The 23,080-nt window shown below is 31.3% G+C and overlaps 1 protein-coding gene across 26 annotated transcripts in view; it reads right to left on the reverse strand.

Moving 5' to 3' along the window:
• Positions 1–23,080, reverse strand: part of LOC106059418 (probable phosphorylase b kinase regulatory subunit alpha) — a 49,288-nt gene that overhangs the window by 24,802 nt on the left and 1,406 nt on the right. For 9 of the 26 annotated variants that reach the window (XM_056037692.1, XM_056037685.1, XM_056037681.1 and 6 more), the window contains exons 2-21: positions 18,603–18,923; positions 16,499–16,681; positions 15,819–15,974; positions 14,107–14,323; positions 13,182–13,264; positions 13,013–13,093; positions 12,449–12,589; positions 11,572–11,676; positions 11,341–11,394; positions 10,949–11,071; positions 10,627–10,722; positions 10,264–10,371; positions 9,730–9,808; positions 9,178–9,312; positions 8,935–9,047; positions 4,900–5,044; positions 3,671–3,746; positions 3,291–3,373; positions 1,701–1,886; positions 637–675 (exon numbers count right to left, since the gene is read on the reverse strand). In XM_056037692.1, the coding sequence (XP_055893667.1) occupies positions 637–675; positions 1,701–1,886; positions 3,291–3,373; positions 3,671–3,746; positions 4,900–5,044; positions 8,935–9,047; positions 9,178–9,312; positions 9,730–9,808; positions 10,264–10,371; positions 10,627–10,722; positions 10,949–11,071; positions 11,341–11,394; positions 11,572–11,676; positions 12,449–12,589; positions 13,013–13,093; positions 13,182–13,264; positions 14,107–14,323; positions 15,819–15,974; positions 16,499–16,681; positions 18,603–18,680 (2,281 nt within the window). In that variant the 5' untranslated portion in view covers positions 18,681–18,923. Of the gene's footprint in view, positions 1–635; positions 676–1,700; positions 1,887–3,290; positions 3,374–3,670; positions 3,747–4,899; positions 5,045–7,540; positions 7,686–8,934; positions 9,048–9,177; positions 9,313–9,729; positions 9,809–10,263; positions 10,372–10,626; positions 10,723–10,948; positions 11,072–11,340; positions 11,395–11,571; positions 11,677–12,448; positions 12,590–13,012; positions 13,094–13,181; positions 13,265–14,106; positions 14,324–15,818; positions 15,975–16,498; positions 16,682–18,602; positions 18,924–23,080 lie in introns of all 26 variants that reach the window. The other 17 variants (XM_056037693.1, XM_056037690.1, XM_056037686.1 and 14 more) reach the window with 10 other exon arrangements.

Below are 23,080 nucleotides of genomic sequence, written 5' to 3' on the forward strand. Positions count from 1 at the left end.
AGAGGACTCATTAAAAAACAAAAAAAGTGTACTAGTGGAAAAAATTATGGGGAATAAATATTTTCATTACAAATCATTCTGAGATAACTACACTAAAAAAAAACGAGCAGGCCTACATGCTATATCTTGATTTATGTGGCAATAAATATATGCTGGAAACATTATTGACTACAAAAGATAAAGATGACAGACAACAAAAGTTATTGTCAACTTTAAGGAGAGAAATATCAAAAATGTTAATGAATAAAAAAAATACTACAGAACATACATGTAACTTTATGTAACTATTTCACATCTAGTGGATAAAACTAACAATGTTACATAGAGCGTTTAAACCAATGAGTGTCCTCTCAACTCAAAAGTATTTATTACATAGCATGGACATGGATTTCTTTAGAAGATACTCAAAAACAAAACACAGAATGAAGGGGAAAAAAAAAGAAAGGGCAATTTTGGTTTCAATTTTTTATTTTCTGTTTAATGAGAGAAGATCACTGGTTTAAAATGTAGGGGAAGTACTAGTATTAAAATGAAGTCATAATTTGTTTTCCGAGTAGATAGAACAAGAGATTACAAAACAGACAGTGTTATTGCCGTGCTAGTAAACAAAACAAAAAGCCTGTGGACGAGACATACCTGACATCTTTCTGCCAAGACCAATTGCAGTTTGTAAGTCTTAGTGAAGACAAACGCACAAGTTTTAATCACAATGATAGTTTATGGGATTAATATGGAACTTAAACTGTGGCTTCATTATTCAAGCATTGTGTTCAGTTGGCAAACTTAACAGCCTGATGAGTTTGATGATGCCATACCCCAACAAAGAAACTCAGACCATCCAATGTTTAATATAATTTAAGTGCTTGTTTTTTTTTCCTCTATGACATGATTACTTCCATGCATTTAACTGTTTTTTTTTAGATACCAATACACCGAATTCATCAATACAATAAACCTCTTGATCAACAAAAAAAAAATGGTTAGTTTTTGTTTGAAATAAATGACTGTCTATGCTAAAATTGTTTTTATCAATGCAGCAAGATATGAAAATGATTACTTATTTTATATAAACATTGAAGAATAACTAAAAACAAAAATGTGAGAGCCTAGGCAGTATTAACTGTGTAGCACTAGTCATTAATAAAAAGTATTTGTATTTACATGTGCTTTAAATTAGATTTAACCTTGAATACATCAAATCTAAAAGTTAAACCCTACATGATGATAGTCAAACATAATTTGAACTGTTTCTGTTTTAAGTTGAGAATGTATAAATTAAATCAGATTTTATTTCATGCAGTTTTCTTCAGGGAATAACCTATATTACTTATACAGGCCAATATAAACATTCCACATTTATTTAAGGCAATATTTGGGTAGCAACGCAGACAAAAAAAAAAAAAGTACAATAAATTAAAATAATGTAAATAGATTTTCAATTTAACACCTAAAGACAAATAATTACTCTAATCATATTTCAAAAACACTATTTTCTTAACATTAAGAATTTGTTCCTATGGCAGTAAAAAAACAAACATTTTCAGAGTGTGATAAAAGTACTATACCATAAAAGCCATAAGTTTCCTACAACCAACTTAAAGAAATGAGTACCTAAAGGAATTCTTTATCAGGCAAAAAATATAAAAAACTCTTTTAAAACATGCATTCTTAATGGAGCACCAAAATATTACAAAGTTTACCTGGAATTTCATCTGGATCAATTTGTATTGAACGCGATCGCCTGACAATACCATGAACACTCAAGACTGCGCTTCTGAAAGAGGGCCTGCGTTTTCCTTTAACATGACTTTCACTGAGAAGCCTCTGTCTGGAAATAGTAGACTGCCCCATGAGAAGATCCATCATATTCTTGTCTGGTTTGCCAGCTGTGGGAGAGATAGCATGGGCTCTATAAAGAAATATATTAACTGGTAAACAACAGCTGAACCATTAAGTCAGATCTCAGCAAGGCAAGAGCCCAAAACTATCCTAACATAATAAAAGTATTAATTTTAATGATTGCTTGAAACTTTATCCTAAAGACTTATAGTCATGCTCTTCAATTGAAAAAAAATGTTTATAGCAAGTAGAATTTAAACAACCAGTGACTATAAGGTGGACTATGCAGACCTGTATTAAATTCCAACTGAATATTATTTATTTGTTCATATTAAACATTGTTTAAAAATAAAGTTATAAAAATAAATAGTCAAAAACTATTGCTTAAGGGATGCAAAGGATTTGAACCCAATGTTACATAATTAAGGTAAAAAAAATTCTACTTTACAATAATATTACAAAGCCTACATAAATGTGACATTAATTTAGCAAGAAAAAATGTATTGACTAGACCAAGCTTTTTTGTATCATGTTTATGGTAGTGCAATATTGTTTCATTATGAAGCATCATTAAACATTTGATATAATAAAATGTAAAATGAAATGTACATATCACATGTATTATCTTATCATTATGACACATCATATATATATATATATATATATATATATATATATATATATATATATATATATATATATATATATATATATATATATATATATATATATATTTTACTCTGGAAAGATAATCAATTATAAAATTTCATTCATTCATATATAATTATAATAGATTCTTTGCCATTAATCAAAGATTCATAGAAGCCCTCTTTTTACCTACTATAAACAAAATCAAGACTGTTTAAAAGTCAACTACCTTGTTTAGCCCACTTTCTTTTTTTTTAAAGAGGACAATTATGATAGCCTAAACTATTTTGCTGTAATATTTTTTTTCTCTGGTTGCCTGATTGTGCGTTAGAAGACTGTGTGCAAAATGTTTCTGAACATTAATTTACTATTAATGTGCTGAAATACCTGTAGACATAGTCTGTTCAAGATAAATATTTTCTAGTCCTCAAGCCAAATTTAAATTAATTTCTTTTATACTTAGCAAAATTATAACAGTCAAACTAGAGTTTTCCAGGCGGGCCAACAAGCAAGTAATTCTTTTCCCAATGATGTAAAATTTCAATGAAAATTGTAAAGCCGTTTTCAAGAACCAGAACAGAACCCAGAAGGTTTTGGCAACCCATTCGGAATGTTCAACTTGAATAGAGCTATTGTAATAAAAACAGTGCTATATAAATTGTCAGCACTATTTGTCAGAAATTTGTTTTGTTTATAATGTATGAATTTCCATTTTGGTTTCCTATACTTGCTAAAATGTTATTAAAACAAAACCAACCATACAATCATTTGTTTGTATTTAACAGAAGAAAACAAAATCTTACAATAGTCATCTACATCTCTGAGGAAGCTGAGCTTTGTAATGCAGGAAGTATGAAGGAAATCTGACAACTTGCCAAGATGAACTCTGAAATTTGATTTTAAAACAGCTTAATACTTGTTATAATCTTTAAACACTATTTTGACATGCTAATATTGAGCTAAAATAATAAAATGAACCCTGATAAATCTTAACTAGATTAATTTTTCAAATCGGACAAGTTGATAGGTTTAAATGTTCTGGGAAGCCACAAGTTCTTGAACTGTACATGGTTACACATGTGCATTACGCTCAACAGCAGGGTTTAGGGCTTTTGATTTGACCCTCTCAGGCGCTCACTCAAATGGAGTTTGATGAAAGGTTCAAATATTGTGTTCAACATACCTTGTACCACTGATATAGCCACTCTGCAGTTTCTTTATGGTAGCCAACAGTGCATTGGGAGGATGCTGGTAGTTGTCTGTAAATTTGATTAGAATACATGTAGATCTTTTAGTTCAAATGAAACCCATACTAAAACATAAACATACTGTGGTGAAAGAAACCAACCAATCAATAGTGTCAACTTTTTTTTGTTTCAATTGAACCTGTACATTACTAGATTAAGTTTATAATGCCAAAAATTAAGCCAATATTATGTAATTTAGAAATTTATACTTTCCTTTGAAAGAATTAAATTAGAATCATTATTTAAAAGTACCAAATTAAAATTGAATTGGAATTTTAAGTGTTAACAGAGAAGCCTAGCCTTAAGTAGAAAATTGATTTAAAAAAAAAAAAAAAAAAAAGCAATTAAATAAATTGCACATTAAATTATTTGCACATTTAACAAGCTATAGTGAATTTAAAGAAAAGAAGAAGAAAAAAGTTTAAGTGACAAACTAAGCTATGATTAAACAGATTACACACAACATAGAATAAGCTTTACATTCATGTCTTTGATGCAGTAGGGCTTAATACACATCTATCTGAATGGAATTCTGGGATATTTTTTTGTTTTACTTTTTGTTTTAAAATCAAGTATAAAGAAATAAAAAGATTACTTTTAGAATTAAAATGTTGAAAAAAAAATTCAATAAATAGCAAAATTTGGCTTTATCTACTGTAGAGGAGACAAAAATTGTGATATTTTTTTCAGAATTAATTATTGAATTAAAAAAAAAATAGTTTGAATAAAACTTCTGCTTAAATAATAAGTTAATAAGAAAAAAAAACAACATAAACACCAGCTTCACACGGCAGAGCATATAAAGTCAATACAGACAACTAGGATGGTAGGACAGTGGTACTGCACCCCTAAGCATAATTGCATTTGAGGAGATAAGTATGCAAAATGTGACCGTCCATTCTCAAGATAATTATACAATAGAGAATTTTGATTTTCTAGAAGTGTCATTCAGTTTCATTTGCCCAATCAGCACATCTATCAAAAAAAGATATGTTCAAAAAGATAAGCTTTTAATATGAACTTTATTCATTTGTATTTTCACTCCCAGCATCAGTAATGAGAGACATCTGTGTACATTTTCTCTGTAGTGCTAAGGGAAGCTGAAAAGAAATATTGTTGTTTTTTTTAAACCAACCATCTCCTGTCAAGGAGAAAATGAACATACCGAGCAATTCATGAGAGATGGTCAGAGTAACGATCGGGCGACCCAGAGCTTTCCAACTTCTTTTTAGGTAGGATACCTCAGTGCGGAGGAAATCCACCAGGAAGTTTGTATCAAGCACCATGTAGAAACGTTGCAAATCCATGAACTGTGGGTTGGAAAGACCAGATCAAGCATTGGTGGTGGAAGGAAGGAAAGAAGAATATAAAAGCTTCTTGAAGAGTGTTGTGGAACCAGAACTGTAACTAAACAAAAAACTGGATACAAAATAGACAAAGAATAAGTGTTTCACTGTTTCTCAACCTTTCCATTCTGCTTGACCATAGACAAGCTAAAATATTTAGTCATATACATGTCTTATCTTCTTTTTTTTTTAAAAAAGATATTCTTAGCTTTATATATTTATTAAGCAATGTAAAACATTTTTTGGCATGTATAACTCATGAAATATTGAACTAAGAGATCTGATATGTTATTAGAAAAGTATATAATATAACAAAATGAAACATCTGAAATAATGTGCAAATAGATCTACTCCTAAGAATTGAAAATCAGCAAATCAGTACGGGAGAGAGTTTTTTTAAATATTTTAAAAAGGATGGTATTAATATTAAATACCGGTACTGTATTTTATGGTTAAAAAAAATGAAATGTAGAGAATCAGTGAAATCATATCAAACTTAAATTGGATGATGAACCGATGAACATGTGTTAGTGATGGTGCAACAAGATGTACAGATTTCAAAACTAAACCACTTAAAATCATTGTTAGTAAAAAAGCAGATATTCTACACATCAACAGAAAAATGTAATTTGCGTATTGATTGGTTTGTTCTTTAAGTTCCTTACATTATTGCTTACATAAACAAAAATGCTGATGACTCCTAACATTAACATATAAAAAAATGATGACTTAATAGCCAACTTAAAAAATAAAGACAGTCCTTTTATTGTCAACAAAATTAATTAAGCAACTGTTACAGTTTGTTTAGTTTATACTGGTTAATTAGCTTAAAAATGCCAACAGTAAGTGGGGCTTAATATTGAATATTGCATTTAAAAGTACAATGATGGAAAATTATAATTATTTCAGAACTAATTTCTCACACTAGAAAATGATTTTTTTTTTCAGTCCCCTGTTCTCCTACCCCAATTTATATTTTAAAAAAATATTTTATAAAACATTTTGTCTAAGATTGTGGCACAAACTACGGCAAATATTTCAAGAGTAATGGAATTGTACAACAGTATCAGGACGTTGGATAGCTCTCTTCCACAAACACAAAACAAAAACTCCACAAAAGGTCCATAAAATCATGTCATACTAATACTGATGTTTCAAAGATTCAACCAACCCTAAGGATCTAGAAGTAACTAGTCAGCACACGCCTAATTTGTTCAAAATTGAATTGAAAAACAAATCATTTTGTTTGATGCCTTGATGTAAGAAGGAACAACCAAATGTCACAAGGCTACTGTGTGTTTTCTAGCCAAAATGTAACTGTGAAGACATGCCATATCTTGGAATGGGAAGCCAAGCTTATAGGATGGTCACATATGCAACATTAAATTGCTTATACTGAGTACAACATCAAAACATTCTTAGTTTTTTGAATATCTGCAGAGCAGTAGGTATACTCTTGAAGTGAACATCATATGAAATATTCTTTACAAATACATATTCTTCTTTAATTTAATTTCACATCTGTGATTATACAATCTGAATTTCTTTCTATCAAATAGTTAAAATAGTTTCTCAACACTAGAGACATCCTACCATCCTGATGTTTTACTAACTGCAACCACAGACATGCATAAGAAATGAACAACACATCAAGCATCCTGGCCATGTAATGTTATTCACTTATATATTTTCCATAAATATCAAATGTAAACATATCAAAGCTCAAATGTCAAAGTTATAATTAGTTTGAAAATGTTTTACTGAAAGGAAATGTTTAGTCACAACATATATATGTGTCCATAAATAAAGGAGGAGCTACATTGGATTACAGTGAAACATCCATTACATTGGGCTAGTGAGCTTTGCTCTGTATTTGAAGCCAAACATTCAATAAACTGGTGATGTAGGCTACATGCAGTTAACAGAAGCAAGTAGACATGCTGAGTTCCAGGCCCAATAACTATTAGTAATAATATACAATAAGATCCCTTTCCAGGAAAATTCACTAATTATTTTGTAAGCTTGTCAATAACTTTTAGTTCAATTTTTGAATTTCAAAACAAAATGCTTCTATCTATTAAATGTTTACATAATGAGTATTTTAACTCTTATGGAACAATGATGGCACAAGTTTCTATTGCATTTTTCTGAAAAAATCGAGGGGGTTTTTAGCAATATACACTACTAGTATTGTTATACACCATGTACAGTAGTAGTAGAATTAAATGCACATTTAAAATACATTACTGACATCTAACAATAATGAAGTTTAAAAGTTTGCCAAAGGAGAAAATCTGATTTGAGTATATAACATCCATAGCTACTAATGTATTGAACTTCTATTTGAAAAGATAACAAAAAGCTAAGACTAGTTAATGATGAAGCTTACAAAAAGAAAGAATAGTGGATTCAGAAAATAAAATGTGCTCTACAACACTAAGCAAGGGAGATAATGCCAACCTAGTGCACTGCGAGTGAGATTATAGACCATGAGAGGGCGACCCAGTCCTTTCCAGCTCTTGCTAAGTAAGTCTATCTTTGTTTTGAAGTCATCCACAAGATACTCCATGTCGAGGCCCAAGTAAAACTGGCGCTGGTCCACCAGCTAGGAGAAACGGTGTGAAAAGTGTGGGTTTTGTTTTTAATTTGCTCTTATACCCAGGATGAGGTGGACTGAACATATTTCTCAGTGATTACATACAAATTAATATTAAAATAAAAATATTATTATACAAAAACATAAATTTAAAACATAATTTTTACCTTAAGTGAAACAAAAAATGTATAAAAATGAAAGAAATTTATTGCTAGCTAGTTGAAATTCTAAACTCCTATCTACGATTATAGAATGAGTGAATGAGTTGGCTAAGATAATAAACCATGGCACTTGCTTCCAACACATCCTATGCTTACAGTTTGCATTGAAGTCACCAAGCAATAAGCATGCATGTTCTATTCACTAGTTAGACTAAAGAAGCATTACTAACATTAACAACTGCATAACACATTTGTATGTTCTGAATGTTGCTAAAAAATGTTTCACAAAAAAAAACAAAAAAAAAACTTCAGGAAATTATAAACAAATGCCTATTTATATATATTTGATTGATAAAGGTCAATGTTAAATTATGAACAAAATGTAGTAACACATTTTGAAAACAATAAAAGTTCACTTTTTAACACAGGTGACTCTAATATACAACTTGGTTTAAAATTGTATGATTCACTGGCTCTGAAATGTTAATTATGAATGATTTATAAAACTAAGTAAATAAATGAGAAAATATGTTTTCAAAAACACACTCATAGATTGCTTGTTTTAATGAGTGAATATGCATATATATGAATATATAATGAAAAAAAAAAGGCTGTAAAGAAAGTACATATATTATTAAACTAAAGAATCTCAACTGATTATCAGTTTCTTTTGAATAACCTTTGAAAATGACTTGCATAATTAAAGGTAAATATAAAATACAAAAATAATCCCCTCCTGTCTCCCATTTCAGTTTCCTTTTTCTTGAAAGAATTGGTAGGAACTGACATGTAGACACTTAAGATTTTGAATTTTCAATGGGAAGCATCATTAGGATAAAACTCATATTAAATAATAAATAAAAATAAAATGAACTATGTAAAATGCTTTGCATTTAACAAAAACATCATTTGTTATTTAAAAGATTGTTTCAAACCCTCTGTTGCAGAATTTTTACCAGCAGTCAGACACAAGTTATAAAATTTATGTATACATATTTAAAGTTCAAAATGATATAACCAGCTCAAAATTAATTGTTAAACAAAAAAAATCAAAGACTAATCATCTGTGATGAATAATGTTAACAAAACTTCCTTACCTGTGGCACGAAGGCTAGGATCTTATCATGGAGCATGTATAGCTTGCTTGTAGCCAAGAGTCCGATTTCACTTGAGGATGCTCGGCCTGTCAAACCCAATCTTTTATTCTTACCTAGAAGTGATATAATTGTGAAGAGAAAATTGGATCACTAGTGATTTGGGCTCATACCTTAGTTGGGAAGAACAAATGTATCCAATGAAAAAATACAATTTTAAAACAAAGAGCAGAAAAGAAAACAAACCGAGAAGAGAATAAATTTTGGACAAAATTCTGGCTGGGTGGATTTGTATAGGAGCAACTTCTGCCACAGTCTGAAGCTCAATACCATGAAGAGCCATTTTGTCTTGTATCATGCTGTCTTCTGCAAGCAGCACAACTGAAATCAAATGTTAAAACATGTAAGAAATCGAAACAAAAATGTTGCTCACCAAAAATGAATTAAAAACATATTTCATTGTGAAAGGAGGTTAAATAGTTGTTCAGAATAGTTCTATAAATATCAAATGAAAAAAGGATAATATGTAATCAGTGAGTAAATATAGATTGGTCTTTTTCTAATAATGAATAATGTTAAATTAATCTTTAGTAGAAAGATGAATCAAATTTTAAATATGTAGTTAATGAATTCATATAGATTAGTCGTATACTAAAAATGTCAACTCATTCTTTATTAGAGATGACAACCAAACTTAATGTTGTCAAAGTTGAGCTTCAGTTTGGTTTGACCTTGAGTTCTAGTTTATTTTGTAAAGTTATGTTCAGGTTTAGTTGTATAAAAACAAAGACAACCTACCCTGTACAACAACATCAGGCTTGGTTTCAGTCACATGTCTCCTGTTCAGTGGATCTAGTTCACCAGGTGAAAGAAAGCCCTGAAATATTGCAGAGTTGTTGTTTTTTTTCATACTAAATCAGCATATCTAGTGCCTAACTTAAATTTAGAATAAAGTTGAAATTGAATGATTTTAAAATATCCTCTGGTTTAAGACTTATTAAGCTATGCTATTTTTTGTTTAGTGCCAACATTTTAAAACTAAAGATACTATTGCTATGCAGATTTTCTTTAAAAAAAAAATGAAAACAAAAATGACTTTAAGTAATGTAAAATGACCACCAGGATATATTTTACAATACTAGTAGACAGCTGAGTCATTATGCTAAAAAGTGTAAGTAAAATTAATTAGTTTTAGCCTGATTAAATACTTTTAGCTAACTTTTGAAGAAGGTAGTTTAACTTTATTTCAAGAATGGAAACAAAAATTTAAAAAAAAAATTTCAAGAGATGTAAAATGATGATTTTGACTTTATTTCATGTTTAAAAACTCACCTCTATCATAAGCCGACCTAGTATGTACATTGACTGTCCCCACATATGTGGCATTTTACCAGCAGGTGTACGAGCTTGACTGTTAGGATTTTCATATTCTTTCTCAACCTTTCAAACACAATTATTTACAAAAATTAAGAAATAAGGAAAATTAACAAACAATAATGTGCTATTTATGAAATAGTGACCATTTATAATAGCTTCTTTCAACAAAAATATTGCATGTTCTTGAATTACATTTGTATGAGATTTTATACTCTTCTTTGAAACAATGTATAAATTTACCATGCTCTAAAAATGGATTTACAATTAAAAAAAAAAAAATCTAATTAACAATATATAAAAGAAAAGCTGAGAATTTACAGAGTCTCTTGGCACTGCATACAATTCTGGGACATAAGGTATTCCATCCTCTGTCTTTAGAAGAACATTATCTAATTTTTTCTGGTATTCTGCAACCTAAAATTTCAAAACAAATATATATATATATATATATATATATATATATATATATATTATATATACGAAAAGTGAACTATCAGCATAAAATTAATATTATTGTAAATATTATATAGTCTGTATGTATTTCACAAAAATCTTAGACACAATATTGAAAATATGAACAAAAATAAAGAACATTTTAAAAACTTTATTACATGATTTAGAAGAAAAAATCAGCACAAACCTGATCTTGGTTATTATTAAACAAACCATCCAAAACTAAATATGCAAAGAAAAGTGGCCACTGGCATTCAATTTTCTCAAACACCATCAACTCCCAAGGCTCATAATGTAAACGTCTAGCATCCTGTAAGAGTTTAATCATTATACTAATTATACTAACTCGTCTAGCATCCTGTAAGAGTTTAACTATTACATCTATTGTATTGACTTGACTAGTATCATGCAAGAATTAAGCCTCTACATCAATTATATAGACAGTGGCTCTATAACATTAATAAAACATATCAAGAATTTTTCAAGCAAACTAAAAGTATTTGTAAATATGAGTTTATTCTATGTCAAATGTTTGAGATATACAGAACTCAGCAATAATAGGAATGCTAAAGTACATACCTCTTTAGCAGTTTTATAACCATCTCTTAGAAATCTACAACACCCATAGGGTCCCTACAAGATAAACACAATTTAAATCAGTTGTTAAATGTACATTTGTATGCTTACAAAACAAAAGATGATATTTTTGCATAATAAATCCTAACTATTCTGGTTAAAAAAGTAATGCTACAGTTAAGTGAATATTAAATGAAAGAAATTCAGCTGCCTTAAAATGACAAAATCGGTTACCTCTAACTTTTCTTTTATAGTTTTGTGTGTCAAAGCAATCAGCTCTGGGTCATCCACAGCAAAGGCTGGGAAACTTATCACAGTCAAAAGTGCTGCATCTACTTCCTAGAAGGGAAAAAAAGAACTAGCTAAAACTTTAAATATGTATGCACTAATGTTCAATTATATTTATGAGCAAAGTTGCTAATATTTGTTTACAACGATGTTAAGAAAAGAAATACTTTAAAAAAAATTAAATTACAGTGCTTATTGTAACAATCATAACAAAACTGAAAGGGTTCAGCATAAAATTAATTCTGCTATGATTGGTAATGAAAATCAAGATGACTGCAGAAAAAAAGGGTATTATTTCATAATCACATTAAACAAAAGAGTGTATGGCTTTTATGTTAGTCATTGTTACATATGAACAAATAACAATTGTTGTAACAGTACTCACTTCCTATGTCAATGATTTTTGTCTAGGTAGAAATGGAACAGTAACGTGAAAACTAAATGTGTATTTTATTGTCTTTGTTACATTCAACACAAAGATATGTATTTAAAAAATAGATCATGTTAGTGGAAGACAGGCTTGATTTATTCAAAGGAAAGAGAGGTGTATGATAAGAAAAGAAAAAAAAAACAAAGCACCTGAAAGCCTCTCTATAATTTTATCAATATATTCAAATCATTTCTTAAAAGAAATTGGCATTATGCAACTTTTGAAAAATATCTGTTTTATTTCATTTTGAATAATGCCATAATATCACATTTAAGGAAATAAAGAAAGTATTTTCAATATTTTAAAAAATGTATTCCTACTATATTTTACTATACTATTATACCCTTTCCTAAAACAAAAATATTGATTGGAATTTAAAAAATGTCTAGCTACCTTAGAAATAGATTCCCTGGGCAGCATGGATTGAAGAATGGCTTGACACTGCTGAGCCTCATCAGGAAGCACGTGAATAACAGAAGCAGGGCCTCCACGTGAACCAAACAAATCAAGCTCATTTATTGCTTCCAAAGCAGCCTGAAAACAATTGCGTTTCAGGCGTTAGGGACCAAGTAGAAATGTAAACAAATCTAATAAATTTTATTTAAAAAAAGAAAAAAGGATCTAGATTATTGGCCTAAACATTCACCTCAAACAAAAACTATTCGGCCCTACATCAATCTGGAAAGATGGCCTATTTTTTGTAATAAGAAAAATTACACTTAAAATTTTGTACATTGTTCGTGAACCTCCTTGATCAATTGCAGCCATTTTTTATGAAGCAGTGAAAATAGGATTTGAAATTCAATTTACAATAAAAAATTACATTTACAGTTCTATATTAACTAATATAGTTTCTTTGGAGAAACTACATATTATGACAAACTTTCATGGCTAAAAAATGGAGACAAATGATTACAAAAAAAGGAAAAAAAAAATAGCTTAAAAAAAAACACCTACTTTTGCCATTCCTATCGAACTGGCATTCAGTTCAGGTAATCCATGGTTTGTTTTGTCACCTCTTTCCCAGATACCATAATCCTAACAAATAGAATAGAGCAAATCAATAACTTCAGACTTTTGTGACTTAAAAAAAAAAAGAACTACCAGACAATAAATGTTGACTTACTGGTGTCCTGTAGGCAGCCTCAATATAGAAGACAAGGTTCTGAACAAAGGCCACTTCATCAAGGGTGAAAACAATGACCAGACCTTGGATAAGCAAACAAAACAGACAATTATTTATGTACCTTCATGTAAACGATAAGATAAGCACTAAGCTATTCTTAATTTCGACTATATTTACAGTCTACCATTGTTCTACACTACAGTCTAACGGTATTACATAATGAAGGAAGTGTTTTAAAAATTATACAGATTTAGCAAGTGACATTTAAAGCTGTTACAGATTAAGAATGAAAATGACCAACAGCAAATATAATATATAATCATCACTCATTGGCCCCCTTCAGTCGTTAAACAACTATGGTTCATCTCAAACACTTTTTCATTTGGCTGTGGATCCATATTTGGAAAGACACTCCTGCCCACATATATTACATGTCAAGGTGGCGTTCGCTTTGGTGGTAGAGGAGCTGGCTTTTCTTCAAGATTCGAGGCCCATGTTTTCTTGATGTCTATAGCGTTCTTGGTCACCGTCTCTCTCCAACTAGTGCGGTCCAAGGCTATGTATGTCTTCCCAATGGTCAGTATCAATGTTTACTGATATTAAATCCCTTTTTATCACATCAACGTAACGGAGGTGGGGGGCGACCAGTTTTTCTTGAGCCAGACGCAAGTTGCCAGTACAGATTGATTTTTGGAATGCGATTGTCCTCCATCCGGAGAACATGTCAGAGCCAGTAAGACTTAATTGAAATAAAGAAAATAATGTCTTAGTGCTCAAACTATACTTCTAAACAAGAAACCAATGTTTATCATCAGAACAAACTGAATGACGAATCCTAAGTATTCTTTTCTGTGGGAACATATAAATGTGCTTTAAGTTATAAACTGACATCAAAAACACACTCTTGTATGTTGTATATGCATACCTGAGGCTGTCATCTGAGCCAAAGCCAAGAGATACAGAGATGTAGCATCAATCTGAAGATGACCCCACTCATAGTCTCCCACAACCGTCTTGCCAGTGATGCTACTGTATTTGGCATGCAGAGCATCTCTGGGGCTCTGAGTTCGCTTGAAACTTTCCACCTTCTCACTCTGCATCAGCATGGCCCGCAACAGTCCCCTCATTGCTTCCACTACTGCCTGCAATTACCAAAACAAGTAATGGATGAAATTTTTTTTTTATTGACATGAAAGAAGATAATTGAGTTTAAGTTGAAACAGTTAAAAAAAACCTTTCATAGTTACTGGCTTATAAAATTGTGAGAAAAGGTTCTTACTTAACTTTGCATTTGAAAATATTTTTATCAAGTTTCTTTCATTATGGAAAACTAAACAGCAAAATAACTGTTATTCAATGGATACCAGCACATAAAAAATGAGAAGGAAATGAGAAGGCTGACACACTCGACAAGAGCAGGAGAATAAATTCACAATTAAACATTGCACTCTATCCAGAAGAAATGAAGAAACTAATTGTAAATAAAATAAATGAGAAATAGACATGCTCTCATCTGAATCACAAGAAAGATGATGCCTATGATAAGCTATCCCGACAAGATCAACGTCTAATCTTTCGACTCAGGACCAGACACAACAGAATGAGACAGCATATGTACCAGAAGCTCAAAATTGGAACCAGTGAAATCTGCCCATGTGGAGTGCCACCAGAGAATGCTGATCATGTCTTTCAAAATTGTTCTCTTTACCATGAGGCCCGTACAAGACACTGACCCCAAAACACCCCAATAGAAAGAAAACTATATGGAGCTCACTGATTTGGAAACCACTGCCCAGTTCATATCATATATTGGTCTAGTCATCTGAACGCTCCAACAATTCATCTCCTAAATTGGTCTAGTCATCTGAACGCTCCAACAGTTCAGTTCATTTAGTGGTCTAGTCATCTGAACGCTCCAACAGTTCATCTCATATAGTGGTCTAGTCATCTGAACACTCCAACAGTTCAGCTCATATAGTGGTCTAGTCATCTGAACGCTCCAAAAGTTTATCTCATGTATTGGTCTAGTCATCTGAACACTCCAACAGTTCATCTCTTATATTGGTCTAGTCATCTGAACGCTCCAACAGTTCATCTCATATTGGTCTAGTCATCTGAACGCTCCAACAGCTCATCTCATATTGGTCTAGTCATCTGAACGCTCCAACAGCTCATCTCATATTGGTCTAGTCATCTGAACGCTCCAACAGCTCATCTCATATATTGGTCTAGTCATCTGAATGCTCCAACAGTTCATCTCATGTATTTGTCTAGTCATCTGAACGCTCCAACACTTCATCTCATATATTGGTCTAGTCATCTGAACGCTCCAACAGTTCATCTCATGTATTGGTCTAGTCATCTGAACACTCCAACAGTTCATCTCATATATTGATCTAGTCATCTGAATGCTCCAACAGTTCATCTCATGTATTGGTCTAATCATCTGAACGCTCCAACAGTTCATCTCATATAGTGGTCTAGTCATCTGAACGCTCCAGCATAAAAATGAGAAAGAAGAAGAAAAAGGAAAACTACGAATAAAAATTAAAATATCTTGCAACCATAATGACTAAAAAAATAAAATAAACGGTCAACAGACTTATCTCTTTGTCAAACAAAAATATTTTTTGTTACCTTTTCCAATTCATAAGCCTTGGCTCTATCTTCATCCAGGTCAACAGTCTTTCTATAGGCCAGAGCCAGACCCCACACAGCCATAATACAGTAGACATTATCTCTCACCCATGAGTGATTTTTTTCATTGCCAGCTATTAATCCACTGGCTGGATTCTTAGGGGAAAAAAATTGAATAAATATGTACAATCAGTTAGTTCTTCAACTCTGAAGGAACATCCGAAACATGTAAAACACAAACAAACAAAACATTTTACAAACAGTTCATTTTTATGGACTAATTTTATTTGAACATTAAGATCTATTTTCTTAGACTTTACCCAAATCTATAAAATAACATTTTCTTTTTATTTTTAGAGTTTTATTTAGAATCTAATTTGTACATTTCTTTCAAACAAAAAACATAATCATGCAGTAATTTATCTTCACACATATCCTTTGGTTAGGGGAGCAAAGGACATTGTATTTTTTAAAAATCCAGATTATAATTGCACACATTTTTTTTACAATTTTTTTTCACTAAACAAAAATGACAAGATCTCTAGAAACTCCAAAATAAAGAGGCTTACAAGCTCAACATTGAAACCAAACAATTCAAACAAAATGTAAATAAAATGACAAGGAAAAATGTAGAACTGAAAAAAAAACTTGTTGAACAAAAATGTTAATAAAGGCTAAACCTCAACATCATGATGCTCATCTATAACTTCAAAAGGCAAAGGAATTAGTTTGCCTTTTTTGCGTTTCAAGATATCCTTTGTTTTTTTTAGCACACTTTTCCCACTTGGGACATTTATTGATTTATGCAGGATGAAAAAAGCATCATAGGAGTCTGGGCACGCTATCAATCCAGTACTGACATTCTAAAAAAGACATTTAAATGTACTGCAACTAAGTTTATAACAAAAGTGAGAGTCAGAAAGAAATATAGCTTTAACTTAAGAATGGCAAATATATAATTGCCAAAATAAGCAGAGAAAAATATTAATACTGGTACATGTGGTAAAAGAGTTTGATGTTCACACGAGGGAAACGCCTGCCATAAGGTTTTTATGACACATTCTTAGATCCCTTAAATTGTTCTAGATGACTTGTAATAGACTTGCCTTGGGTAAAAGAAAATAAAAATACTACTGTGCAACTGACAATATGCTGTAAATATATAAATATATATATATAAGAATGTTTAATGCTTCAACACACTAGCGAATTTCAGTAAGTACTAGCCTCACTGGCTTGTGTCACATTTCTTTACAATATATATATATATATATACGTATATAAACAAATGAAGATCGTCCTTTGGCTAAAATTTAGCCACTAGTAAATCCGGATGAAGATAAGGATTTTTAATTTTGGGATTTTTAGGACACCTTTGAATCCCCCCAACTTTAATGGGTAGGGGAAAAGTAAAGGCAGGTGGTCATTGTCCTGGCCACATGATACCCTTGTTAACTGTGGGCTACAGAAACATGACCTTCATATCTTCTGCCCTATAGATAGCAAGGTCTGATAGGGGTAATTCATTTTTTTTTTACTTTATATAATGGTTCAAATTTTTTTACTAACATATATTTTTGAAATCCTGGTTATAATTTATAAAATAAATGAAAACTGCAAGGTCTGGAACTTTATTATAATTTATCATAATCATGTGCATTGATCCCTTAAAGAGTATTCTAGGAAAGAATCTTGACATCTTTCATTCACAAATAATGTTGTAAGTAAAGTCATTATAAGTTATCTTTACATTTAATGGTGTTAATTGGGAAAAGATTTTCATATTCTACATAAGCATAATACATAGCATAGATCTAGATATTGATTTCACAAAAAAAAACACTAAAACCACAAAGTTAGTCAGATAAATGAGAAATAAATCCTTTTTTTTTAACGAAAGATGTGAGTAAGAAATGAAGCCAGGATAAAATTGTTTCAACATAATTTATTATTAAATGCTGTTTCACTTTAACTGACTTCACGTGTGTGATGCTGTATTGAAAGACAATAGTAATATAAATGTATAAATAAACAGACTTGAGATAGACAACTCTACTAGAAACATTTCTACCCCCATCCCCCAAAAAATCAGCATGAAAACATTCTCCCAGATTCCTCTCAACAAAAGATTCACCAGAATTTGAACCCAGGACCCCAGTTCAGAAGCCATGCACTTAACCACTCAGCCACAGTGCCTCCAGCTAAGCCCCTATGTTCCATTAATTCATTTAATTTTTAGCAGCCCCCAAAAGGGCAATAGACGCTATTAGTTTAGTGTGGTCTGTCTGTCTGTCCGTCAATCCATCCTTTTAGATCTCGTAAACTAGAAAAGCTATTGAAAATCCAAAATTTTGAGATCTTTAGGGTGGCTCTGAGTCCATCCAGCTTTAATGGGTAGATGATATTAGTTGGGGGAAAGTAAAGGCGATTGGTCATTGTGCTGGCCAGATGAAACCCTCATTAACCATGGGCCACAGAAACAGATGACCTTACATCATCTTCCCTATAGATTGCAAGGTCTGAAAGGGGAACATTACTTTTTTGGGGGGCTTAGCTAAATATAATCTAGGAAGAAAGGTAGCTGTAAATGCCCACCCTGTAAGGAGAGAAACAAAAAATTTTGCATGTGGTGTTCTCATTTTTTTTTTTTTTGCACTACAAAACAAATGATAATGAAAATAATGGCACATGAAATTAACATTTTTATCAGATTTTATATTTTACAGAACAAAATAAGGAATAGAGGGAGCAGTAGATATGCATGCTCATTTTTGTTTCACTAACCTGATATCTTAAAATGCATCTGTTGACCAATCGTTGATAATAATCCAGCCGAAGGCCAGAATTACTCCTGCTTCTCATTATTTGAATTGAAGAAGTTGGAATTTTGAAAATGGAACAGGATCAAACTTGAACAAAAAATAATGTTATGACTCTTGTCTAGCTTCAATCAAGTCACTCTAGTGTAGTATAGAGTTCAATCATTAAACTTTCTAGTCCAGTAGAAACGAGAGCAATGTTAAAGGTTAAAAAGATCTGCAATCAGTTTGTTTTTATAGATTTTACATACTAAAGAATCTTGAACTTTTGTATAAATATGAAGATCTAGATTTAGATTGAACATATTTAATAAATGTAGATCTAATAAAAAGTTACATTGTGTAAAATGTCACAAATATTTTCATATGGATTCAGATGCCAGGCACATCTGTCAGCTCCTTAGCAATGCACTAATGAGACTTCTCAAAATCTTTTAAAATTATGAACAGTGTTGTACTCACTCCTCAGGTCCTGACAAACAAATCAAAAGGTTGAAAAGTATAGCTTGCCCTTATCTTAACAAACACTAGAATTTTTTTTCTGGTCCTATCTAGCTTCTAAAAAGATCTTAAATGCTCTGAACTAGTGGCTTCATTAGGGTTGGTGTCACCTATTGTGATAGCTCATGGTGTAACCCCCCGACATAGACGTTCTCCAAAAAATTTTCTCAATAAAAAAACTATTGTTGGTAATTTTTTTTTTCGTTGAACCATTTTACACTGAGCTAATTATCTATATTTATTGCTTGTTACACTTTGAAATGGGTGTTGACTCTACTTGAAAATTACATTTAAATGACATTTATTAATATTTATTACATATACATATATATATTAACATGTGAGATTATTATAATTAGAAACTTAACATGAAATGAACATAATTTCTTTATTAGACTTTAAAGATTGTTAGATTTCACCACATCAGTTTTACCCTATAGGCCTACCAGTGCTTTTTTTTTTAACTTGACACCCACTTAGACCAGTTGTGCACAGCCTTTTTCTGCACAAATAGCACGAGCTATACCAACACACGAAAAAATCCTCTGCAATCTCACTATGTAGAAATTTCTAGAGACTGATAACACTGTGTCATGTTTTGGACATCACTGTCCAAGACCAATATATTTATGTTAGCATGGAGGCATGGGTGAGCACTGCATGCTTTCACAACATGGTCCGGCGCAAATTTTTACTGCATTTTTTTACTTTGAGAAACTCGTTCTCCAGATGTATGCAACGCAATATTTCGTGTAGTAAGAATATAATATCCAAGTCAGATAACACATTAAATAAAGAAGGGGTGTGATGAGTCGACACTTAATGAGAGAGGTATTTCAAGCTGAAGAGCATGCAAGTTTGTAATGGGCTTGATAGTCGTAAGTCCCTCATTGTATTCATCAAGATCCCTTGTTGTGGTCCTGTTCTGTTCACACAAAAGATGCCAACAGGTCAATGGTACATTGCTTGGAATAAAGTGTCCATTATATTTAAAGAGGGTAGTAGATTTTAAATTGTGTTGGTGATAACACATGGAAATGCCTTCTTGAAATGAATGTTGAAATTGATATAGTTTCTAGCGTGTCTCGCAAAAAAAAAAAAGGCATATCTTATCTTATATAATACAGACATTACTTCAAAAAAAGAAGATGATTACGTCCTACACGTCATGCATATTAACCAATGACCTAAATTCTGCCAAGTCACTAATTTTCCTGGCTAGCTCAGGCAGCCCATTCAATGCTCTAATAGCACTAGGGAAGAAAGAGCATTTGTACAAATTTGTCCTAGCATATGGAACTAGGAATGTGCCTTTATCTTTGTGTCTTTCTGAGTATTTTATTAGATTTTGTTTTTGTATTTGAAGATTATGGTTCAGTGTTTTATGTATAATTGCTACTTTACTTTTAAGTCTTCTATCCTTAAGGCTTTCTAAATTTGGTGATTTTACTAAAGGTGTTACTTTAGTCAAATGTGAATATTCGTTTGTTATGAATTTCAATGCTCTATTTTGTGTGTGTTCCAGTTTTGTAATGTTTTCTTGAGTTAATGGGTCCCAGAGGATGCATATTCTATTATTGGCCTAACCAAGGTTAAATAACATTTTAGTTTTATGTTCTTATTTGATTTATGGAAATTTCTTTTAATAAACCCTAATGCTTTGATAGTTTCAGCGATATGGGGATTCCATGACAGTTTTTCATTTATTATAACACCTAGGTATTTTGTGATTTTAGTTTATGTTACTGGTAAACCATGAATAAGATAAGTGGAATTAATTCGTTTTAGTTTTTTTGTTACTCCAATTTGATTCCTATTTCTGTAATTCATCTAATTCTCTTTGTAAAATTTCCGTATCTTGTGTTGTTTTTATTGTTCTATATATTAAGGAATCGTCTGCTAATAGAGATCTAAACCTATATATATATTCAACGTGCATGAGCATTTCTGTTACCAATCTGTCTTATAAATTACATCTAATAAAGACGAGTATAGTTATATGCAGACTTAAAAAGTTGACAAAAGAGAAGATTTATGTTTTACACAATCATTGAGATCTAAACAATATCTATCTATTCAATCTAGATATTATATTTATAAAGTATAATATAATATAGATCTAGTGCTATTTTGAGTCTTTTAAATAGTCTTAGTCTTAGAAACTCTATATATCATAATCTATGACTAGATCTACTAGATGTCTTTGTCTACACTACTAGTACTACTCTAGACACTAGTGACTATGTCTATAGTCTATAGAATATAGAAAATACTATAGAAGTCATATACATTATACATAGTCTTAAGTCTATAACTATAGATATCTTCTATAATCTAGTGACCTAGTCTAGCAGAGTCTAGCTAGACTGACGTCACTGAGACTCTAGTCTACTCCTACTACTCTAATGTGGCTCTAATATAGATTCTAGACTTAGACAGTCTAGACTTTCTAACTAACTCTAGATCTAGAGTATAGAGTCGAGACACAGACTGAGTCTGAGAATCTATTCAGTCTACTGAAGTACTAGTCTAGACTCTGAGAGTAGACTTTTTTTAGAGTTTTTAGCCTAGGGCCTAGAGTCAGTACTGTTTAAACTAAGAGTTGAGTAGGGAGTTATATTATAATAATTATACTCAGTTAAGTAGAGACGGAGTCAGAGTCTGAGACTGTAGACTGTGTGTGAGTCTGTAACTGTAGACTAAGTGTAGACTCACTCAGTCACTGTACTTGTAATGTATTGTTTGTAGTGTATAGTATAGTCAAGTCAGTATAGACTATAGACTTCAGGGTTAGTAGCACTTTTCCATGACAAAATTTTAGGAGATTTTAGGAGGTTTTTTAAGGATGAAATGTATGATGTGTGTGTGTGTTTCCTATCCGTTTGTGTGATACATAGTAAAACATACACAAAACTAAGCATTTATCAAATCAATTATTGTTATTTGATTTTTAAAATAATAAATATCTTGCCAATATGCCACAGAAACAATGTTATCAGCTGTGGTATGTCCACAGAAAATGTAATGAAAGTTATCTTTTAATCAAGTAACAACTTGACTGTCATCCCAAAACCTCAAACAACCATTTTTTTTTTCAAAGATTTATTTAAAAACATTACAAATGTTTACTTTTCCATTTTTTTAAAATAAGAAGCATTCTTAGAGATGCCTTATTGATGATGCATCTTCTCTGTGATGGAAATGTACATTTTTAGTTCCTATGTGTATCTTATAGATACTAGAGTCATGGTGTGCATTTGAGGTTATGTTTTATTCTTCTATTAGTTAACTTAAATCCTTTTCATAAACAGAGCCAGTAATATATAGGGTAATATTGGCCTATTTGAATGTTTAGTTGACATTTGCTTACTAAAAAATGGCTTTTTTTTTGGGGGGGGGGGGGGGGGATTAGACCTATTAACGTTTTTTTTCCTAGCAGAATCTTTTTCAACCATATAGGCCTAGTTTCCCTGGCTTTTACGAGTGAAATAATTTTTACGGACTTTTCACAGCTGTATGCGAAATATTTTCGTTAAATCTACAGTACATCTAGACTCTTTTGATCTAAATCACTAAAATGCGCGGACTTTTCACGGCTGTGAGAGAATTATCTTCACTGAATTTACAGTAGATCTAGACTCTAGATCTAAGTCACTCTAGATCTAAGTCACTAAAATTCGCGGACTTTTCAGAGAAATATTTTCACTATATATATTTAGTGTAAATCTAGAGTCTACATCAAAGTCACGAAAATTCGCGGACTTTTCACTGTGTGAATATTATCTTCACTAAATTTACAGAAGATCTAGACTCTAAAGCTAATTCGGTAAAATTCGCGAACTTTAACTCTAAGTCACTAAATTTTGCGGACTTTTCACGGCTGTGGGAGAATTATCTTCACTAGATTCTAGTGCTTTATAGTTAATCTAGAGTCTATATATA

Source organism: Biomphalaria glabrata, chromosome 8 (assembly GCF_947242115.1).
Source record: "Biomphalaria glabrata chromosome 8, xgBioGlab47.1, whole genome shotgun sequence".
NCBI classification, from domain to species: Eukaryota; Metazoa; Mollusca; class Gastropoda; family Planorbidae; genus Biomphalaria; species Biomphalaria glabrata.